This window comes from Plectropomus leopardus, chromosome 1 (assembly GCF_008729295.1).
Source record: "Plectropomus leopardus isolate mb chromosome 1, YSFRI_Pleo_2.0, whole genome shotgun sequence".
In the NCBI taxonomy this organism is placed as follows: domain Eukaryota; kingdom Metazoa; phylum Chordata; class Actinopteri; order Perciformes; family Serranidae; genus Plectropomus; species Plectropomus leopardus.
This window is the reverse complement of record NC_056463.1, coordinates 33,612,309-33,632,921: the sequence shown is the minus strand read 5'-3', so window position 1 is coordinate 33,632,921 and position 20,613 is coordinate 33,612,309. Positions and strand designations below refer to the sequence as shown.

At 39.4% G+C, this 20,613-nt stretch overlaps 1 protein-coding gene across 1 annotated transcript; it reads right to left on the bottom strand.

The window, feature by feature from the left end:
• Positions 1-1,490: 1,490 nt before the first annotated feature.
• Positions 1,491-5,038, bottom strand: LOC121944273 (gonadotropin-releasing hormone II receptor-like). Its single transcript, XM_042488016.1, has 3 exons — positions 4,484-5,038; positions 2,720-2,924; positions 1,491-1,990 (listed from the first exon to the last, which is right to left on the bottom strand). Exons 1-3 carry the CDS (start codon positions 5,030-5,032, stop codon positions 1,491-1,493), a joined length of 1,254 nt encoding a protein of 417 aa, XP_042343950.1. The 5' UTR covers positions 5,033-5,038.
• Between the last annotated feature and the right edge of the window lie 15,575 nt (positions 5,039-20,613).

Sequence of the window (20,613 nt, the reverse complement as noted above, 5' to 3'; positions counted from 1 at the left end):
TCTTAAAAAACTCATTACCAGACCATTGCTCAAGATAAATGAACATGAACCTGATCTTTTCAAGCCTTTTTTTGCAACAGTGCAATGGTAACATGAGACACTTTTAAAGCCCCTTTCACAGAAGGCATTTAATGTCACAGAATATTAAGAGCATACGAGGAAATAATTAGATGCTTCAGTTGTAGGATCCTGGTAATGTACATGCTGGCTCATTGTCATGACTAACTGGGGCACTATAATGAAGCCATCGTTAATGTCTTTGGTAACATCGTGCTTTTCCTACTATGACACGATGGACATAAGGTCCTTTGTTTTTCCTAAGGAGAATGGACTAGATAATTCATGCCTAAAAGTCTCGTCTTGTTTTGTGGTTGCTATAAATGAAAGCTCTCAACCTCAGGAGCAAGTCATTTAAGGCTTTCTTATAGACATGTAGGCACAATACACGCAGCACTGCTGTGTAGTCTGTCAATCTTCTATTTTTCATTGAGTCGCTGAATGTATATTGAATACAGTGGACATGTCTTAAAATAGGAACCCCTTACACAACACACAAAGCATCAAGCAGCTTCAAAGATGTTTACTGTGTTCAAAAAGATGTTACATAACCTTTATGATGAATGGCCTAAAGCATGACCACACATACAAAGACACATCTAGATGATGAATATTTTATGTTTTCACACTTATTCTACACATGCTTGTTATTGTAATTGTGAAACCAATATGTCCAGTATAGAGATAACACTTTGAAGGGTGACATAGTTCAACCAGTTCGATCAGCATTGTCAAGGTTCTGGTTCTATTCTGTTTTTCCAATTCAATCACCAGAAAAAAATGTTGGTATTGTACATTTCTGCAAACCAAAAATACATTTGAACTTCATGATGTAGCAGACACACTGAATCTTAACATTTCAACAATGCTGTGGTTAACATGAGGTAAGGTTTAGGTAATAGAAATCACTGGGTTATGGTTAGGAAAAGATCATGTTTTAGCTTAAAATACACAGTCTGGGGAACACATTCCCAGCTGGAAAAGCAGCGATGTTTCTGTAAAAACAAAGAACATCCACATTGAGAGGCTAAAAAGCCACTGGAAAAAGAGCTATCCTTTGCTTAAAAAAACACCCATGTTTTGGGGGCTAAAAAGCTGCTGGAAAAATAGCTACGAGTCACAACAAAACATCCAAGTCACTCAAAAGTTTGGGGGCTAAAAAGTTGGTGGAAACACAGCAATGACTCGTTAAGTCAATATTGTTTTTTTGTTGTTTGTTGGTTTTAAACAATGGTCTGCAGCTTGACAGGTGTCTGGCCTTGGTGTCACACCATCACACCTCTACTCCACCTCCAGATGACAATTTCTGCTCATACATGACTTTAGAAATGATGATGATAATATGCATATGAAACATATAAATGAACCATGTTTCAGTTTCTAGAAACGTACAATGCCAACGTTTTCATCTAACGACTGGATTGTTTTTCTTATCATATTGTGCTCTCAGCACTAAAATGGCATGGCTGTCCATCTTCTTCACCTAACACAGTCAGAGACCTGCCCTCAGAGGATGTCAGCTCTGTCTGTCCATAGGTGCCGTCCTTTTCACCAGTGGTCAACCCTCTTTTTGAGCGCAAAGCAGTGGGAGTACATTTCATTATCACTGCATTAGTTTCTGGGTCTGACATCACTACAGCTTTGCGGTAGCAGCTCCTCAGCCCCTTGCGGAAGCGTATGGTGAACAGGCCATAGATAACTGGGTCCAGGCAGGCATTGAAAAGCCCAAAGATGAACAGGATGTGGGTGAGGGAGTGGGAGACTTTTCCCTCTAGGTCGTCTGGGAAGAACCAGTACCACAAACCCAACAGGTAGTATGGAGTCCAGCAGACTATGAAGCAGATCACTATGACAATGCTCATTTTCAGAGTTCTCATTCTAGCTCTGGGGATGTTGTCCTTTGAGCAACGGAGGTGTGGCTCCTTTGAGGACACTGGAAAGAAGAAAGAGAGCCAGGTATCAATGGACAGATAGGATGTGATCATGCAACATAATTGCTAACATCAGTGCATCAAGTTTAGATCAACTATGGGCGTTTTAGGACCGGAGGAACTTTTTCATGGTGCCCCCTTAAGTTTGTGTCCGTGTGCAAGAACTAGGTACAATTGAAGCTCTACGAATGCCATTTTGAGGGCCTTTTTTAGCTCCTATTTCAGAGTGGGTAATTTGTCAGCACAAGCGGAACCATGAGTGACGTAGGTTTGTGGTCACTGGTTCAGACGTTGCATGTGAATGTCTTTTGGCCAGTGCAGCAATGGCAACCACCGTTTTTAAAAACCTGTTTACAGTGAAAATGACAAACACGAATCACAAAAACACCCATGATGAAAAAAAATTAAGAAAACACAGACAAATGGACAAACAATTAAGTCGAGGCTTTACTGAGCATGTGGGTATGTGACGGTGAAAATACACGTTTCTCTACTTGTCAAAGCGAAAGTGACATTACTTCACCAACCACCAACGGGCTTATAGTATGTCGCTTAAGCATTCCTGTTGGCGGTGTGATTCGAACATTTAAAAAAGTCCTTGAGGGCATGCACAGTAGTTCTTGGGGGAGCACCCCAGTGGGAAGTTCCTCTTAGACAATCCCAAGAGAGGTTTGGTCCAAAAACGCCTTAGGTTTCTACCAACCAAACACCAGGCTCCGCTGTGAACTCACAGCTCTTTTTGGTCATCCGTTTGGAGATCTGGATGAAAATCCTGGCGTAGCAGGTAATCATTATGACCAGTGGCAGCAGGAAGAGGCAGGAGAAGGTGAACATGTTGTAGGCTGTTTCCTGCCAGTGAGCAACAAAGCTCCCCCTAGTGGTGCACTGTGTGAAGTTTGCAGGGTACGTGATGGTCACATTATGGAAAATGAACATCTGTGGGATTAAAAATTGACAAGTGTTAGGATTGCATTTTACTGGCAACAGTTGTAATGAAGTGTTTTATTTGCCCTTTTTTGGCAGGGGCGAGATAGAAAGATTAAAGCATTGTGTAATACTGGTGTGCAAGTGGTTCGACCAAATAGAGTCCCTGGGAATTATATTCATAGGTCATATCATTTACTTCCTAAGTCAGTGTTCATTGGAAATAAACCTTTTAACATTAAAAGTTAAAACATATTGTTTGAATATACGAACAACAAAGCACAAATACCATTCAAATATGTAAGGTAAGCAGCTGAACAGTGTTCTGTATGATATTTTTTCTGCATGGGTCAATAGCTGGTGAAGGTAGGACTTTAAGCGTTGACTTCAGGCATATTTTATACCTTTTTTACAGGATTTTGAAATGAGTCAGCTTGAAATATTTCTAAGTCTGCCAGAAACGTCTGTTAAACAACTCATGCAGCTAATGTTAGCTTACTTGGCTGGCAAATAGCAGAAAAATCTGCCAACGATGATCGTTATTCAGGTGGTGAAACTGAAAGTCGCTGGCTAGAAATGAAAATGTGCTTTTGTCTAACTCTATCTGAAATTAAGAAAACCATGTTTCAAAAATGACCAAGAATTTTGACCGGTAAATAAGCCAGTGTTATTGTAAACTGTGTGTGTAGCATTTGACAATAATAATAATAAATAAATAAATTCTTAATTGACAATTAAAAAACTTTAATCATCAAATCTAAGCAGCTGTAAGCAGGGAATGTCGGGTATTTCTGTTTGGAAAATTACTTTAAAATGTACCAAAAAACTGCAGATTAATTTGAAATCAGTTCACGTTCATGTTATTATATTTGCCATGTGTGGTTTTTGTAGGAATTACTGGTGTTGGGCTTTTTAAAATGTTGCCATTGGCTGTAATATGAGATTTTACAGAGTTGTACAACATCATCATTCTGTGGGGAGATTGGTTTAGACGGTATTGCTGCATCTCTGCTTTTTTCGCACAACATGATTAACAGTGTGACATGCTAGGTTGCCATATGTCTCGCTTTTTACCATGAAGCATTTATACTGCCAGGATTAGGTATTCTCCGTTGTTGCGTAACTAAATGATAGAGCCACTAATCCTTAACACTGAGAACCCTAAATCATACAGAAGGTTATCTTGCGTCACAGTTTATGGATTGCCACATTTTATGTAAATGCAGAGAGATATATAAATACATAGAATGATGAAGCGTGTATAAGAATTCAATTTAAATAAATGGAAAGTTATAGATTTTAATTTCTCCTACCTTGTGGTTTGTCTACAGTTTAATACCTCTGTGAGACTGAGATAATGTATGAGGATCCAATAATCTAAAAATATAAAGGACTATTGCCTGCTCACTGTGATACTGCTGAGCACAGAAGAACACAGAGAGCTATCAGTTCACAGCCTATGCAGCATCTCTCTCTGAATCACTTGCTTCAAAGTGCTTCCTCTCTGTGTATAACTGAACCAAACCAGCCGTAATCACCTGTCTTGTCAAACCAGTGTCACCTAGCCTTACCTGAGGGATTGACAACAAAGCGCTCATAGTCCACGCCACCATCAGCATGACCCTGTTTCTTTGCCGGGCCATGCTGATGGCCAGAGGGTTGAGGATAGCCGACTGTCTGTCCAAACTAATAACCACTGTGACAAAGGCGCATGAGTACATGGCCTGCAGCTTGAGGAACATCAAGAATCTGCAGGCCAGGTCGCCGGCCAGCCACTGAACTGTGATGTTCCACACCGCATCCACTGGCATCACGATGAAGGTGACCAAGAGATCGGCCACAGTTAGGTTGATTATTAGCACTCGGACGTGGGATTTGCGTTTGTGGCTGTTGACTGCCCACAGCACAGCCAAATTGCAAAAAGTAGAAATGCCACACAGGATGAAGGTAACAATCACTCTGACTTTGGCCGCTGTAGAAAAGGTAGGCAGCTGAGGCGCTTCGTCTGCTGACGTCGAGTTACAGCGAGGAGGCAGCCAGTCACAGCTGGCATTGAGGTCCAATCCTGAGCTCTGCTGATACATGATGACTGCGGGATCACAGCAGGAGGAGGCGTTCATTTTCTGACCCTCATCAAGGAGTCAGCATTTTTTGTTAAGCTCCATGGAGGCTGGAGGCACACAAGTGAGATAAAGAAAAAACATATACATGAGTTCTTTGCACAAAGTTGTTGGAAGTAATTATCTGCATGAATTTGCATAAGAAAACAAAAATACAGTTCTTCTGAGCAATACAGTGGCATACAGAGACGGAGGAGTCTGCTTTTAAGGACACATTTCTCTGTTGCTCACTGATGTCAAAAGATGTTATCAGCCTAAAACACATACTGTGCAGAGGGGGTTCTCCAGTGCCTCTGTTAGGCCTGGGCATCCTATATATAATACATTTTAAAAAGCTGTGGATGTAACAAATCTGCCACTCTGTTCATGCAATAAAGCCCTCAAAAATAATATGATGCTGAAGATAAAAAATGCAGTCCTCTGTCCCAGCCAACATTTGTGTGTGGGGGGCCATGAAGGTAGTAAATGGGCTGAAAAATGGGCCCTATATTTGAGTGTCCATGGATCCCATAATGACCCCATGCCAATTGCCCACATAGGTGGGTTTATCAAAGAGGGCCCCCAGATAAGATGCACATTTTGAGATGTATGTATGTGTACTGAATTAGACTCAATACCTGCCAGTCAGGTTACTTACACTCAAATTACACTATTCTCCAATCTGTCAAGAAGAGGTAACCGTGTGCCATTCATAATACAAACGTTCCTATTTATATTGCAGCTTTAGTCTATACAAGTCTTTGAATAAAAACTGTAATAAATAAAAGCTTACGCATGGCTTCTAATTTGCATTATGTACGCTTCAAAACAGTTGGGATACAATAAACAGTTGAGACTCACAAGTAATGAATTAAAGTGTTTTAAGAAAGGTGACAAGGAAGGATTACTTAATCAAAAGCATTTCTTTTTGGGCAATACAGCAAAAATATATAGGAGTAACAATATTTAAGTACTAAATAGCTTCAACAAACTCACATTTATGTCCTTGTGGTGAAGCGAAGTCTTTCCTGCATCAGAAGAGAACATCACAAAGTGAAATCCTCCTCATGGAAGTCCCAAACCCCGCTGCGGCTCCATCTCCCTGCTTGACTCTTTATGATTAGCACAGCACTGGGTTTCTGAGAAGTCTCCAGTCTACCCTCTCATCTCAGCGTCCCTTCAGGAGTTTCTCTGACGCAATTTGCTCTCCCTCCTCTGTGCGCGTCCGTCAGGCTACACGAGCGTCGGCGCATCCCAGGAGCGTCAGTTCAGCGAAGCCTGAGCTCCGCCAAAGTTTCTAATTTTAACCATGCCGGAGTAAATTTAACGACACACCACAGTCCCTATTAGCGTCACCAAACCTGCTCTAATTGATTTCAGTAATTATGTGTGGCAAAGTGATCTTACACAAAGGAGTGGACAAAATTAAAAGAATATCTATTTTTAAAAAAAACTAATGCAATCCAAGCTTACTGTTATTGTTTGCCCTTTGTTTATACAATAATTTGTGCTGTTGCAATAGAGAAAATTGCTATATTTTTCTTCTCTTTTTTTACACCCCTGAATTATCTATTAAATGTGATAAATCCCTCAGTAGCATTTTCTCATATGATGCACAATGTTCTGCTTTTCAGAGCAGGAGGAACACTTTTACCTCTTCCTCTCTTACATTAACATACATGTTCAGTCAGCAGCAGCACTCAAAATGCAAATCAAGAGAAAGATATGTCTCCTATGGAAAGTGGTCCTGCTGTTAGCCATCTGCAGTGATATTTAACAAAACACACAGTCTTGTTCACTTCTCCAGCACAGGTCATTCTGATAAAGTTAGAGTATCGAAGTGTAAAGAAAAAGGCACTGAAGCTTTGTAAATGTGTTTGTACTGCAGCTTTGTGCAGAAAAGACATAACAGCACATAACAACCCATGCATTACCACATATCCAGACATGCTGCTAGCTGTTTAAGCAAATGCCGTTACAGTAAATCGATTAAACCAAGGTATGCTACTTGTCCAGCACCAAACAACACACACACACAAGTAAGTGAATAGCTAGTGAACACAGTGGAGCATTTAGCGGAGCATTATTTTCTCAGGAGATGGTGGTGACCAAAAGCAGAGCTAAAAGGAGAGTGAATATTACAATAACATTTCTCAGCTAGCCAGAGACAAGATGTCTGATGACCTGAATGCTAATGTTGAACCATACCTGCTGAATGTGTACATTTTTAACTGTCAACGAACAAGTTTGCCATTACAACTTGACAGAATAGTTTGATATTTTGGGAACCCTGCTCATTCACTTTGTAACTGAGAGTTAGATTTAGAAGATCAAACCACTCACATATCTGTTTGCTATATATGAAACAGCAGCTGGTTAGCTTAGCCAAGCATAACGACTGGAAATGGGGTGAATGTGCTTGCCTAGCTCAGTCCAAATTTAATAAAATCCGCCTGTCAGCATCTCTAAGGCTCACAAGTCAACACATTATATTTCATTTGTTTAGTCTGCACTCTCTTGGGAGCAGTTAACCAATTCTTTATAGTGATGAGTTATAGTGTCACCATTTTACAGCTAATAGCCTGTCTGGGCTGACAGTTGCTTTGTATTTGACCACAATTTCTGTGACCTTGAAGACATCAATTCAACAGATTGCAGATTACATTCAAGTAAAGGTCACCAGTGAGTAAGTCTTGTTTTCATGAGTACACTTCAGCCCACATTTCAGCTCCTCAACACATTATCAAATGAATGAAAAAACCCTGAAGACTTTTTACAGCACATTATCAAACACCCGCACGCTACATAGTCTGAGCTCTTTTTTTATCCGGGAACAAAAGAAGTCTTATGTGTGCTTCCCATATAGCCACTTGAGGAAAAAAAAGATGGGGAAAATAGAAAATATGCTCAGTGGAGGACATTACTGATAAAACCACAGGCAGGAAATAAAGATTTAGCATCAATTTATAAAAATGAAAAGTGATGACATGTCATTGAGCCATGTTGTTTAGATATAAATACAATTGTATAACTTTTAAATCAGATATGAACCACAAACTTTGCTCAGAGAAAACTAAATAACTGCAATGAAAAAGTTAAATACACTCAAAGAAATGCATATTCTGGCATATTTTATTTTCCTTTTAATTTCATTACGCATGTTTCCATTACAGATTTGTGCAAAAATTAAGCAATATTTTCAAAATGTTGAAAAGGCACAGTTGCGAGATGACTGCGTTTCCATTGAGAGATTTTATGTGACTTCTCCTCTCATAATAACACTCCAGGAAGCATGGCAATGGATGTTCAAAACATTAGCAGGTTTATTTCTATTGCAGCTTGGACTCAATGTCCCCCACCTCCCCCAGGACATGGTCGAAGCTCTCCCAGAGGTGGGAGTTGAAGCTCCTTTTAACGGGAGACTCTGCCAGATGTTCCCAGCAGACCCACACAATGCATTTGGGTCTGCCAGGTCTGACCAGCGTCCTCCCTCACCATCGGAGCCAACTTACCACCAGGTGGTGATCCCGATCCAAAAAGGGTGGATACTCTGAGCTGCCATTTGGACCACAGGCACAAACAACAGTCAGGATCCGTCCCCCCACCCGAAGGTGGAGGGGGACCACTAGACCACTAGAGAGGTGACATTCCACGACCCCAGAGCTAGCCTCGAGGTCCCCGCCTTCGGCTGTCGCCCAACTCACATTGCACCAGACCCCTTTGGCCCCTCCTATGGGTGGTGAGCCCACGGGAAGGAGGTCGCACGGTACTTCTTCGGGCTGTGCCCAGCCAGGCCCCATGGGTAAAGGCCTGGCCATTAGGTGCTCGGCCTTGAGCCCCACCCCCAGGTCTGGCTCTCGGGCGGGGGGGGGGGGGGTGACCCACGTCCGGGAGAGGGAAACTTTGAACCATTTATGTAACTCATCATAAGGGTTCTCTTCACTTTGTCTGGCCCCTCCCCTTGGACCTGTTTGCCATGGGTGACCCTTCCAGGGGCATAAAGCCCCTGACAACTGAGCTCCTAGGATCATTGAGACGCCACCACGATAAGGTGGTAGCTCAGGGAGGGGCACACAACAAGGTGTTTAACCTATAAGTTTTTTAAAACTGGGAAACCTGTAAAGTGTGCTTTTATCTCATATACTGAAGATATTACATTTTAGCATTACAATGGTGTTTAATATGTTGCCCATGGATAGTTTGACATTCGGGCTGGAGGAACAAGGGAGTGAAAGGCAAACTTTGGATTAGTAGCCAACCAGCTCTACTTGCTCTACCTCCTGAGCCCCAGCACATTGCAAGGTTTACCATTTTTACCATCTTTTTTTAGTGTGCTAAGATGCTAATATTTGTAACAAACTGAAAATTTGACCTGATGGTTGTGCCAGATGTAAAGTTAAAGGTCCAGAGTTAAGGGTTTCGGGGGATTTATTGGCAAAAATGGAATATATCATATAAGAAGCATCTTTATATTTGTGATAATCACCTGAAAATAAGAATTATTGTGTATTTGTTACTTAAGAATGAGCCATTTATATCTACATATGGAGCATAGGGAGCGGGTCCTCATCTACAGAGCCATGTTGCCATGTTGTACCGCCATGTTTCTACAGTAGCCATAAACGGACAAACCAAGCACCGGCTCAAGGTCATACTACAGGCATATATTTACAAATTTGCATCGACCACTGTAGTTGGCAGCCCCTCTACGATGAAAGTTTTAGAAAAACATCGATTTTGTGAAATGTGAACTGCATTATTAAGTATTTTTACTGGTTTTAAACACCTCATGCATTTATTTTGGAGAGGGAGAGACGTCTGCGAAGAAATCAGTTCCTAGTAAAAACCTGCTGAACGATGAGCACTTAGGGAATTCTAATCAGGAGAAGTTTCAGCTGGTGGCAATCTGCCATCCTCACGTCTACATGCCACTGAATCCCCATATATTTTACACACTAAACCTTTGATGTTGGGAGACATAAATGTGTGCACCAAATTTCAATGTAACCCCACTGCTGAGCCATTTCAGTCAAACCCATAAATGTCAGCCTCGAGTGACACTAGAGGAAAAGTCAGCAGATCACAAGAGGCAGACCCTGAGTTTGGTGTTTCTATTTTTAAACTGTGCACTTACTAAATGAAATGTATTTTTAGTTTTTGCTGAGAACTCTTTGGTTATTTAAGAGGCTATTATGAGGTCCTGTTGAATTATTTGCTTTATATCAGAAGGTGTTTATACTATCTTACAGTACTGTATATTCTGTTGCATGGTGCTGTATATAGGACTGAAGACTGGCCAGATACACTACAGGTCTAGACACCTGCCCGCAGTATAAGAGGTCTCTGAAGGGCAGTCAGGGGTAAAAAGTAGAGAAAAATGGCTTTTTCCCGATGGACTGCATCCTGAAAATATACAGTAGTACCCCTCAAAATAGGTCACAGATGATTTTTATTCCTCTAAGACATGGCAAAAAGGTTAAGCTCTACTGTCTGTCATCCAGGCTGAACCGTGTAATGTGACTGACCGAATCAGAAGAGATGAGCACGCGCAAGTACCTAGAAGATAACGGATAAAGCCAGTTAATCCTTTACCTATGATCTGGATGTAGTATTTTATTTTTATATTGATTTTCAAACTAGTTCTAATTGAACACACTTTATATGGCATCTCTGCAATATCAAAAGCCTGACTTATTCACATGGATTGAGACACAAACTTTTCACCTGTCTTTTACTTGTTTATATAGATATTTTTTTACATCGGCCCTGACTAAAATTTCCCAACAACTATTAGATGGACTGTTGTGAATTTGGATACAAACATTTATGGTCCTCAGAAGATAAATCCTACAGACTGGTGACCACCAGTCATTTTTTCTATCACCACAATGAAGTTAATATTTGTATGAAATGAATGTATAGATTGCCATGGTTTTTGGTACAGATATTCATCTTCCCCTCAGGATGAATTATAGTAATTCTCAAACATTTCATCTAACACCACTATCAGATCAAATTTTTGATTTGTCCAATACTTTGGTTTATTCAGTTAAATGTATTCTTCACATATGAATAGAATTTCACTGAAATTGTATTCATAAGATTGTAATTTTCTGGGATACATTCTCAGCATCCCAACATGAATCACCCTATGATTATGAGCCAGCTCATACAATAAACAGGTGATTTTTAGCGATGACCATAAACACTCAATCACAGGGATTCATCAGTACAGCAGACTGGAGGAGAGACCCAGCCAGGCATTTAGATCTCTGTTGATTGTGCTCATCTTAGTGTCACATGAGAGATGATGATGGGGTCATTAAGGTCACATGTAATAGTCATCCACGTAAGGTGTGAATGGTATCAATTTGCGTTGTGATATCTGGACAGAACTTTAAGTACCTGATTGTAGAACTGTATATCATCATTACCATTATGGAGCTCTTTATCTATTTAGAAGGATATTTTGATTGTCATTCAACCTACGGTAATTAATTCTAAAATCCAGACTACTGTGTCAACACCAGAATGTATTATACTACATGCATGAAGAGAAGAGGCTAAAGGGGTGACTCTATTCACTGTGATGTCTGTCATATAATCCAGAAACACTTTTCCTTGTCTATTGTTGCATATTAAAGCATACTGATAACCGTTTTACTCATAAAAAATATGCAATCTCATTAAGATTCTCATATTATATATGAAAATTATAACTATTGCAGATTTCTGCAAAATGGTAGGTGACTAAAGGTTCCCTTTGCTTACTGTAATTACAACATGGACTCACTGTGACCTGGTTAAGAGTACCCTCTAGTGGCAATCAAAATCACACAGGGGCATACAGTATGTTGAATTGGAGACATTCTGAAGCAGATACAATACAGATTCAGGTTTAAGAGCGCATAACAATAAAACCAGATAATTATTATTATTGCTTGTGTTTCTGTTCCTCTATAAACCAGTGTGGTGTCTACTAGCATACTGTTTTCATGAAATATAATAGCAGTGTTTCTCAAGAGGGATACCACTAAGGAAATTTTTGAGTACTGCAGGGGAATTTGAGATTTTTTTTGTTTTTAATGATTTTAGATTTCCTTGATTTAGAAAAAAAAGTATAAGCTAAGAACAATAAGTTTAAAAGATGTAACTTTGATAAACCACAAAATAAATTCAATATTCGTATTTTCAATGTCATTGTTAACTGCCTTAACCTGTCAGCTTCCTCAACATACACAATCACATCCACTTTACTGACCAGACAGCTATATGGCTGACAAAAATATTTCAAATGGGGTACATTATTGCTATTATAGGCTACCACTGAGGATGCAAACTACTTCTCAGAGTGGTGAACTGTGGTGATGTTCCTCATGCATGATTTCATCTTAATATAATGACACTATTTCAATTCCGAGCAAGTCTGAAGAATAGAAGAAGTAGTAATTTATTTAAGTTGGATCAATTACTTAACCCATTCAGAGCCCAATTATTTATTCCAAACAAACAAAAAACTTTTGTAATTATGGATTTCCACTCCAAATACACTCATAAATTATTAGCATTTTTTAAATAAGGATTCTTTATGAAGTGTTTTTTTTTTCTGTCCATTCTAATGGACAAAGAATCTTGCACCTATATTGCCTAAAAGTAAAAATTACAATAAATACATGATCTTAACAGACTTTTCTTTTCAACAAAAAAGTGAGATTATTTTACTTATTTTTCATAAATGTTTAACTCATATTAATGAATAAAGCGATGCATTAAAACAAATTCCTTTTTGTTCTTTCTTTTTTTTGTCATTGTGACTCAAAATATCTCCTTAAAATAGTATGTCGAAAACCTCCAGAGATGAATATTCTATGAACATAATCAATAAAATGCATTAAAGGGTGACTGTATCATTAAAAAAAATCAAGTAAGAACTGTATTTCCCCAAATCATTTTACGGTGACATTCAGATACCCTGTCCTCTCCAATGGTCAGATTTCATTCTTTTAAATCTCTTTCATCTGATTTCTTTGACTTTAAAAATTGTTTAAACACAAATCGTGCGCTCTAACAGTATGATTAATAAACTGAAATTTACCTACCTACCTTGGGCTTCCTCCTTTCATCATAGTCCACCAAGCAAGCATGTTTAAAAAAGGGGCCTTGGCTCAACTGCAGTCCACTTAAAATGATGTGGAACACGCTGATTGGCTTGCAGACATTCCCTAAAAAGTCTGTGCATTTGGGTGGTGTGACATGACACTAATCATAGATTTGGACTTCTTCTCAGTAGAGTTATGACCATTGGAATAGACAGGGGAACAGAACAGGTTAAAGATGCACTCTGTGGTTGCAAACATCACCAAATGTCAGAAAAAGCAAATTAATTTGCAATTACTTATAATGCAAAAACTAGAACAAGACAACTAAAAAATAATATTAATTATGAATTGTTTTGGATAAGCAAACGTGTTTGCTTACGTTGCTATTTCTAAAGCTCTCTCACATAACTTGAGTGCAAAGGCATGAAATCAGTGCTTGGTTGTAGGCATGGTTATCAAATAAGTGAAACTGCTGATTTTCCCATTCGAGTCCTTTGTAAACAACAGAGCAGATTATTTGTCTGTGACTTAAAAAATGACCCATGTGAGTGTTCTAGCCTCAAATGACGAGGTTTACCTGCATGAACGTTTGAATCTAAATCTTCTCCACTACTATCAGTGATTTGACTTGAAACACTTTCATCCACATGAAATATTTCTTACATTCTTTCAGGATATCACAAAAGTTTATCAAGAAATTTAGCAAACCTTATCTTCCCTCCCATACAAAATTTTTCCACGATGGCCCATTCATTGATCCGCAGCTACTTTTCATGGCTTTACTCTCTACTAATGTCGCCTGCATTTACAAAATGATAGTAAAAATCAAAAACTGATTCCACTCCTCAGTGTTCATTATTTCATTTTGCAGAGGAAGTTTCTCTTTATCTGACAGCTCATTATTTCCCACTCTTCTTTATTGAGATCCAGGGCGCCACAGTGATTGTACAAGGGGGCGCAGAGGGGAAGGTAGGAGCTCTTCCCCGCCTGTCCGTTTATCCACAGCCACTCACCCGCCAGAAAACGCAGCCCGACCCACACCTGCAGGGAACAATAGGAGCAATTGGTATGGGAATACACAAGAAATTAAGCGTATAATGCTGCTCGCCTGCTTATTTTATATACAGGATGACTGCTGCTACAGTGTTTGCACGTTGATCCAGGTTAGCCTTGGAGGCACACACTTTAAAAAGTCAGAATGTGTTAACTTTTTTAGCTATTAGAGTGGTTAACAAAACACCTTTTAAACACATTTTACATTTTTTACAGAATTTACAGAATCAATTGATGTTAGATTTTATTTCGATGTAACTGCAATTGATTGAGGTTTTCTTTTAGGCTAATTGTGCCAAAGATCGTTACCCCCCCCCTTTTTTCTTTTCACCAAATGGAAGATATGTAGCCGTCAGAAATTCCTGATATCTCCAACCCGAATTAAGGCTGGATGATGTAACAGTTTTTTTTAACAACTTGGAAGATGGATGTTGTTATCTTCTGACAGGGCAAGGCTAGCTGCCCCCCCCCCCAGTTTCCTGTCTTGCTACTATAAGCTAAGCTAAGATGCTCACGGAAAGAAAGAAAATTAGGGCATTTCTCAAAATGCCGAACTATTCCTTAAATGTGATAGTTACAGTAACATTACCCGCCCTCGGCAGAAAAACATCAAACCTGATCAGTGGTTGCAGCCTTTTTTATTGACTCTCTGTCCAAAAGAATGTCAGCTGCTTCTGGTAGGATGGCAAGAAAGTACGGGAGATAGAAAGTTCCCTTAGTGGGGCCTGGAAAAGACAGAGTTCTACAGTGCAGCAAGGCGTCTTCCCATGTCTTCTTCTCCTGGACCAGAATTATTTCTTCAGCCACACACAGGAAGGGACGATAGTTCTCGCAGTGATCAATGTCCCAGTTTTTCCTTGACAGATTCCTAAAAACACAGTTTTGACCCGCGTGTCGTTTGCCTACTAGAACAAGAAGAGAGAAACTGAATAAACAGTTACATGACAGCATTCTGGTTAACCTAAGAATAACTGAAGAGTCATCAAAAAATTCTATGAAGTTCTAAGCTAACAGAAATATTTATTACATATTGTCCTGTACAATATTGTGTATATGTCTTTACACAATATTGTACCAACATAGCCTATAGATTTTGAATAAGTTAAACCTTTTTGACTTACTAACTGCTGAAAGCACCAGAGAAAGAGTCATAACATCCAAGTCCTTACTGCATGACTCATCCTCATGTCACGATATCTTCATCAATTGCCAAGCAATGCACACAGTATTTGTGGTGACATTTCACTAAAAACAAAAATATCCACCTCGTGGTGGTCCTAGATGAGTCAGGGAATCCTAAAATGTCAGAGGGATTCATCCTCTGGGTACCACGATTGTATGTTCCAAATTTCAATCCATCAAATACTTGTTGAGATATTTAAATGTTGACCAAAGAGGTCCAATGATTAGCCGACAAACCACCATGCCAAATGCGGCTAGTGGCTAAATAGTCTTTCATTAAAATTTTAGTTGTGTCAAGAGCGCATGTAGCAGAGGTCAACAGTGTTCTTTCGTTATTGTCATTAAATCATATTTGAATCCCTTAAATTGTGGAGCACATTAAAGTGCCCACTCAAACTGGACACAAGCGCTACACTCAGTACTCATTTTCCTTGTAACCCTGCTCACCATCATCCCAGTTGAAGAATGTGGCTTTCTCGTCCCCTCTCGACCATATCCACTGACTGGACATGCGATGCAAACCAATCCAGCCATCATACAAGGCAAACTTGTCATCCTCCTGCTTGTTTCTGATGGTGGCCAAGTCACTATAGTGTGTTCGGCAGTAGTTCTGAGCATTTTTCCAGGATAGCGGCTTGATGATGTGGACAAAGTGGGGGACTGTCACGCGTGAAGTTGATGCACATTGAAGAGGGAAGAGGATGAAGAGGTGGATGAGGAGAAGACTTGGGATGTTTCTCTTCATGCTGTCATCAAAAAGGATTTAAGGTAGAGTAAGGTCACTATTAAGATCTTGAAGGTTCACAGAAGCACGCTCATCAAGACGTCAAAACAAGGATATTACACATATTACAAAACACAGGGTTTGTATGGTCATGGAAAACCTGGAAAAGTCATGTGTGTAATTTCCAGGCCTGGAAAAGTTTTTCAAAACTAAGTGTATACTTAAATATTTGGAAAAAATCATGAAACATTGTTTCAGAGACCTGCATAATAACACATGAAGTGTTCTGGGTCTGTCGGAAATTTGAAAATCCGACAATAATTTCCTTTTTGCTGTTTCAAGGCTGTGGTAAATGGTGTAATTTTTGGTGATTTCTTAAGAAAACATGCAGGTGTGGAGGGCATGCTTTCTTTAAAAATCACCAAAAACTAAAGAGAAACAATTGCCTTTTTTTTGTCTTTAAAAATTGCAAATTTGTTTTCTGAAGAAACATGCTTTCCAAACCTGCAGGCCCACATGTTTGGAGAGTATGTTTCATTAAAAGGTGGCAGTAAACTGAAAATAAAATACAGCAATTTAAAGTTTCATGCCAATCCCCTAAAACCAAAATCAGAAACACGAGTCCCTCCCCTGTCCTTAAAAAATTATTTGACACGCGTCCCTTTTTGCACCACCCTTTCCCCTCTTATAAATAATGAACCGTAGCTAAATTACATTTAAATATTCAATTTCTAATCCTGTTCTGAATTAATTATTCTTTTAAATAATATATATTTAAACACTCTATGTAGTGATGAAAAAGAACCAATAGGGAGTATCAGAGAATGTATGGTTTTTAAAGGTTTTTAAACCTCAAAGTCACAAATGTATTGGTAAAAATGTGTATGAACCCTAACAATAACTGATCCAACCATCCATCCATGTATTAATTCATAGTTCCACTCCAGTCAGTCAAATAGTATTAAATAAAATTGTGAATTTCACTGAAATTACATAAAAGAAAAGTGCTATGACAGGTGCCAAACCAAACATGACATCTGTCTGCTGTAAGAGATCAAATCCCTCTCACTTCATTATTCATAAACATACATTTCACTGCATCCTTTACGTGCACAAGCCAAAATAAAAAGCTGGTAACAGAGTTGCAGAAAATGCAGAAAATGAACAGCTATGAACAAAACTGTTCTTCAAACAACATCCAAGTCTGTTTCTATATTACATATATATAACACTCTTTATTAACACTCACCCTGGTTGACAGCAACAACAACGGGAACTCAGTGTGTTGGAAATTTCTTGAAAAGAGAGGAAACACTTCTTATTCAATGACAGAGCTGAAAGACGTCTGTGTTTTAACTCTGGGACCTTTAATAACAAGTTCCCCACAGGTCACACATCAGACCACTAATGCACCTGATTTCTGACCAATCAGAGCAGTACATAAAACAACTTAGATCCCAACAGTCTGAGTTGTTCACCTGGGCATCCACCAAACACACAAATTGAATCCTTAATCACGTTTATCGTCAGTAGTCAAATATCTTCAGTGATGCAAAGCAAAGCAAGAGCAGGGAGTGTTCTTGTGATCACAGTTCTCATCAACAAACAAATATAAGCATCTTATTTTATTTGCCTTTTACATTTACCTATTGATTTGCACATTATTTTGCAAGAGGTGCAAACCAAGACTGGCATGCTGACATGCTTTGCTTGCTTTGACTGATTAAAGCAACACAAATTTATGACTACAGGTAAAACTACAATGCTAGGTATTATTTTGGCTGTGCTTTGCACATGGTTGCAAAAATTGGACCTGACATTCAAGTGATGTTCCTGTTATTTGGACATTCAACGGAGAAATAGGCACCACTGGAATTTTAACCAATGATCTCCTGTTTAAGAAAGACACCTAAAAAATTCTCACTGATCATATCTTATACTGTCCTCAGAATACACTCTGACACATTAGGCTATTGTGTTGCATTTTCAACAAACCCAGGCCCCGAAGCAGTTGGACTGCAAAAACTGCAGCAATTTCAAGACTGTTACTGTTTTTTTTAAAGCACAAAACCATTTGACGATGCCGACAAAATACAATCTCAGTGTTCCTGGGTGAGCTCAAACCACTAGCCTTTTAGGTTAAAATCTAAAGGTGCCCGCTGCTCAACACACCACAAAGACCTTTCTACTAGGGTACAAAGGGTTAATAAATTGATGGAGCTAAATGAGGCTCCAAGAAGAATAACATGCATTCAAGGGCATATCCCTCCGATGCAGTAAATCATCTCATCTCTAGTGGACTTCAGCTATAAGCAGTAGCAGCAGTTAATCAGGTCCAGGGAACTTATATTGCAAGGAAATTAATGGGAAACTGGTTTCTCTGGCGAGTTTGCATGTTACAGCCCAACAGCAGCAATTTAGCGTTACGATTGTGAGCTGACATTTAGCTCAAAGCTTCAGTCTTGTTTCATGAAGATTATGGCCAAAGAAACTGGTGGGTTCGGGAGAGAATATAGCAATTCAAGGACCTGAAGTGGTTTGACTATAGAAACAGCAGCAATTTCAAGATAGTAATGTTTTTTTAAAGCACAAAGCCATCAGATGATGCAGCAATAGTCGCACTGTTGCTGGAGACACAAGAGCACAATGCTACGGATGTTAGCCACCGTGCGCTAACAGTGAAGCCAGGACCGAAGGGGAAGCCCCAGGCTGTGGTCATATGTTTCCACAACTACCAGACCCGCGAGCTTGTGGTGCGCAAGGCCCGGGAGTTACGAGGCAAGCTGAAGTACAAGGACACCCCCATTCACATCGTCGAGGATTATTGCCCTGAAGTGCTGGAACAACGCTCTGCTTATCGCAAAGTCATGAAGGACCTGTACCAGCTGGGACTTAAGCCCCAGCTTCGCTATCCGGCTAAACTGTTTATCATGACCGACGAAGGTACACGGAAGCGGCTGGCTTCTCCGAGGGATGCTCGGAGCTACATCGCCTCTCACCGGCTCCTGAGTTCAAGTTCTCTGGCGAACTAACCATCACCGGTCAGACTTTAATGTGGTATTTTACTACTGATGAGAAGAACGTAGTGACTTTTAACCACACTAACAGGACTACTGAAACAGGTAACTCCTATTTTGTTATGAACATAAATATATTAGCGGTGGACTCGTTCTGATTTGAGTCTCCAATTTGGTTTTGTGGTTGTTCTTCTTACAACTTGTACGTCTCTGCAACCTGGTGTTATTCGAACTATTTTTTCCTTAATAATGCCGTTTTAGCATGCATATTTAGGATGACCACCTTATCATTTTGAATTGTTTTGCATAATCTCCTCTTTGTTGTTTGATATCTTTTGTATTTAGGTTGATTACATTAGAGTTATTTTTACAGCTATGTTTAGCTACCATATTTAACTTAGTTAAATACATGCATATACATTGTTTGTACAACAATATTTTGTAAGTGAGTTTTGTATTTGTTTTTGTTTTTTCTTGCCGCAACGGGAGGGCCCCTTGTTAGCGTTATGATGAAGATACCGTCGCAGGGAAGAGTTTGCGCCCTGCTGTGCAATGGACACTTGACAATTGTTCTGTTTTTTGAAGGGGTTCCAGGTCCAGTTACTTGTTTGGTGTGGCTATGTGTGTGTTGTCTTGTTTTGTTTTTGTTTTGTTTGTTTCTTTATAGTCATCTGCCCCAAGCACAAGTATCAGTCCTCCTTTACCCAATCTCAAGCTATCACAGCGCCTACGTTTTTTTCGGTGCCAAAAGGTATGTCCAACACTGACAGTGGTCTTAGATTTATTTCTTCGAATGTGAGGGGTGTGGGAAATGCAACTAAAGCTAATGAAATTATGACTCATTTGCAACAGCTCAAAGGGGATGTATTCTTTCTTCAGGAAACACATCTTCGAAACAAAGAGGTAAAGCGACTCAAGAAACACTGGATAGGCAATGTATACCATTCTAAATTTAATGCTAAGACTAGAGGGACTGCCATACTCATTCGTAATAATATCTTGTTTGAACAACATAAAATAATTGCTGACCCAGATGGCCGTTTTATACTTGTTTCTGGAAGCCTGCTGGGCTCCCTTGTGATACTGGCTAGCGTGTATGGGCCAAATTGGGATGATGATGCTTTTATAACTAAATTGTTTTCTTCTTTACCAAATTTGGTAAACTATCATCTTATTATTGGAGGTGATTTCAATTTCATTCAGGACATTTTGTTGGATAGGTCTTCATCCAGGGCTTTTTCATTGAGCAAATCTGCTAGAACTTTAGAATTTTTTAAAGCCCAGTTAGGTATTGTGGACCCATGGCGACACGGGAATCCTAATGCTAAGATATTCTCTTTTTTTTCTCACCCACACCGTACATACACGCGTATAGACTTTTTTCTTATTGATACTAGATTGCTCTCTAAAATTAAAGTATGTGAATACTATACTATAGCCATATCAGATCATGCTCCAGTTTCTTTAGATATGGCATTGGATACACAGGCTCGCCCTTTTAAATACTGGAGATTTAATTCTAGCCTG

Bases quoted from the DNA above. Each gene is read 5' to 3' on its own strand.
- LOC121944273 (XM_042488016.1), bottom strand. From the start codon at position 5,032: ATGAACGCCTCCTCCTGCTGTGATCCCGCAGTCATCATGTATCAGCAG. The intron at 2,925-4,483 runs GTAAGGCTAGGT...TTAATCCCACAG, and splicing joins CTTTGTTGTCAATCCCTCAG to ATGTTCATTTTCCATAATGT. The intron at 1,991-2,719 runs GTGAGTTCACAG...TCTTCTTTCCAG, and splicing joins ACGGATGACCAAAAAGAGCT to TGTCCTCAAAGGAGCCACAC.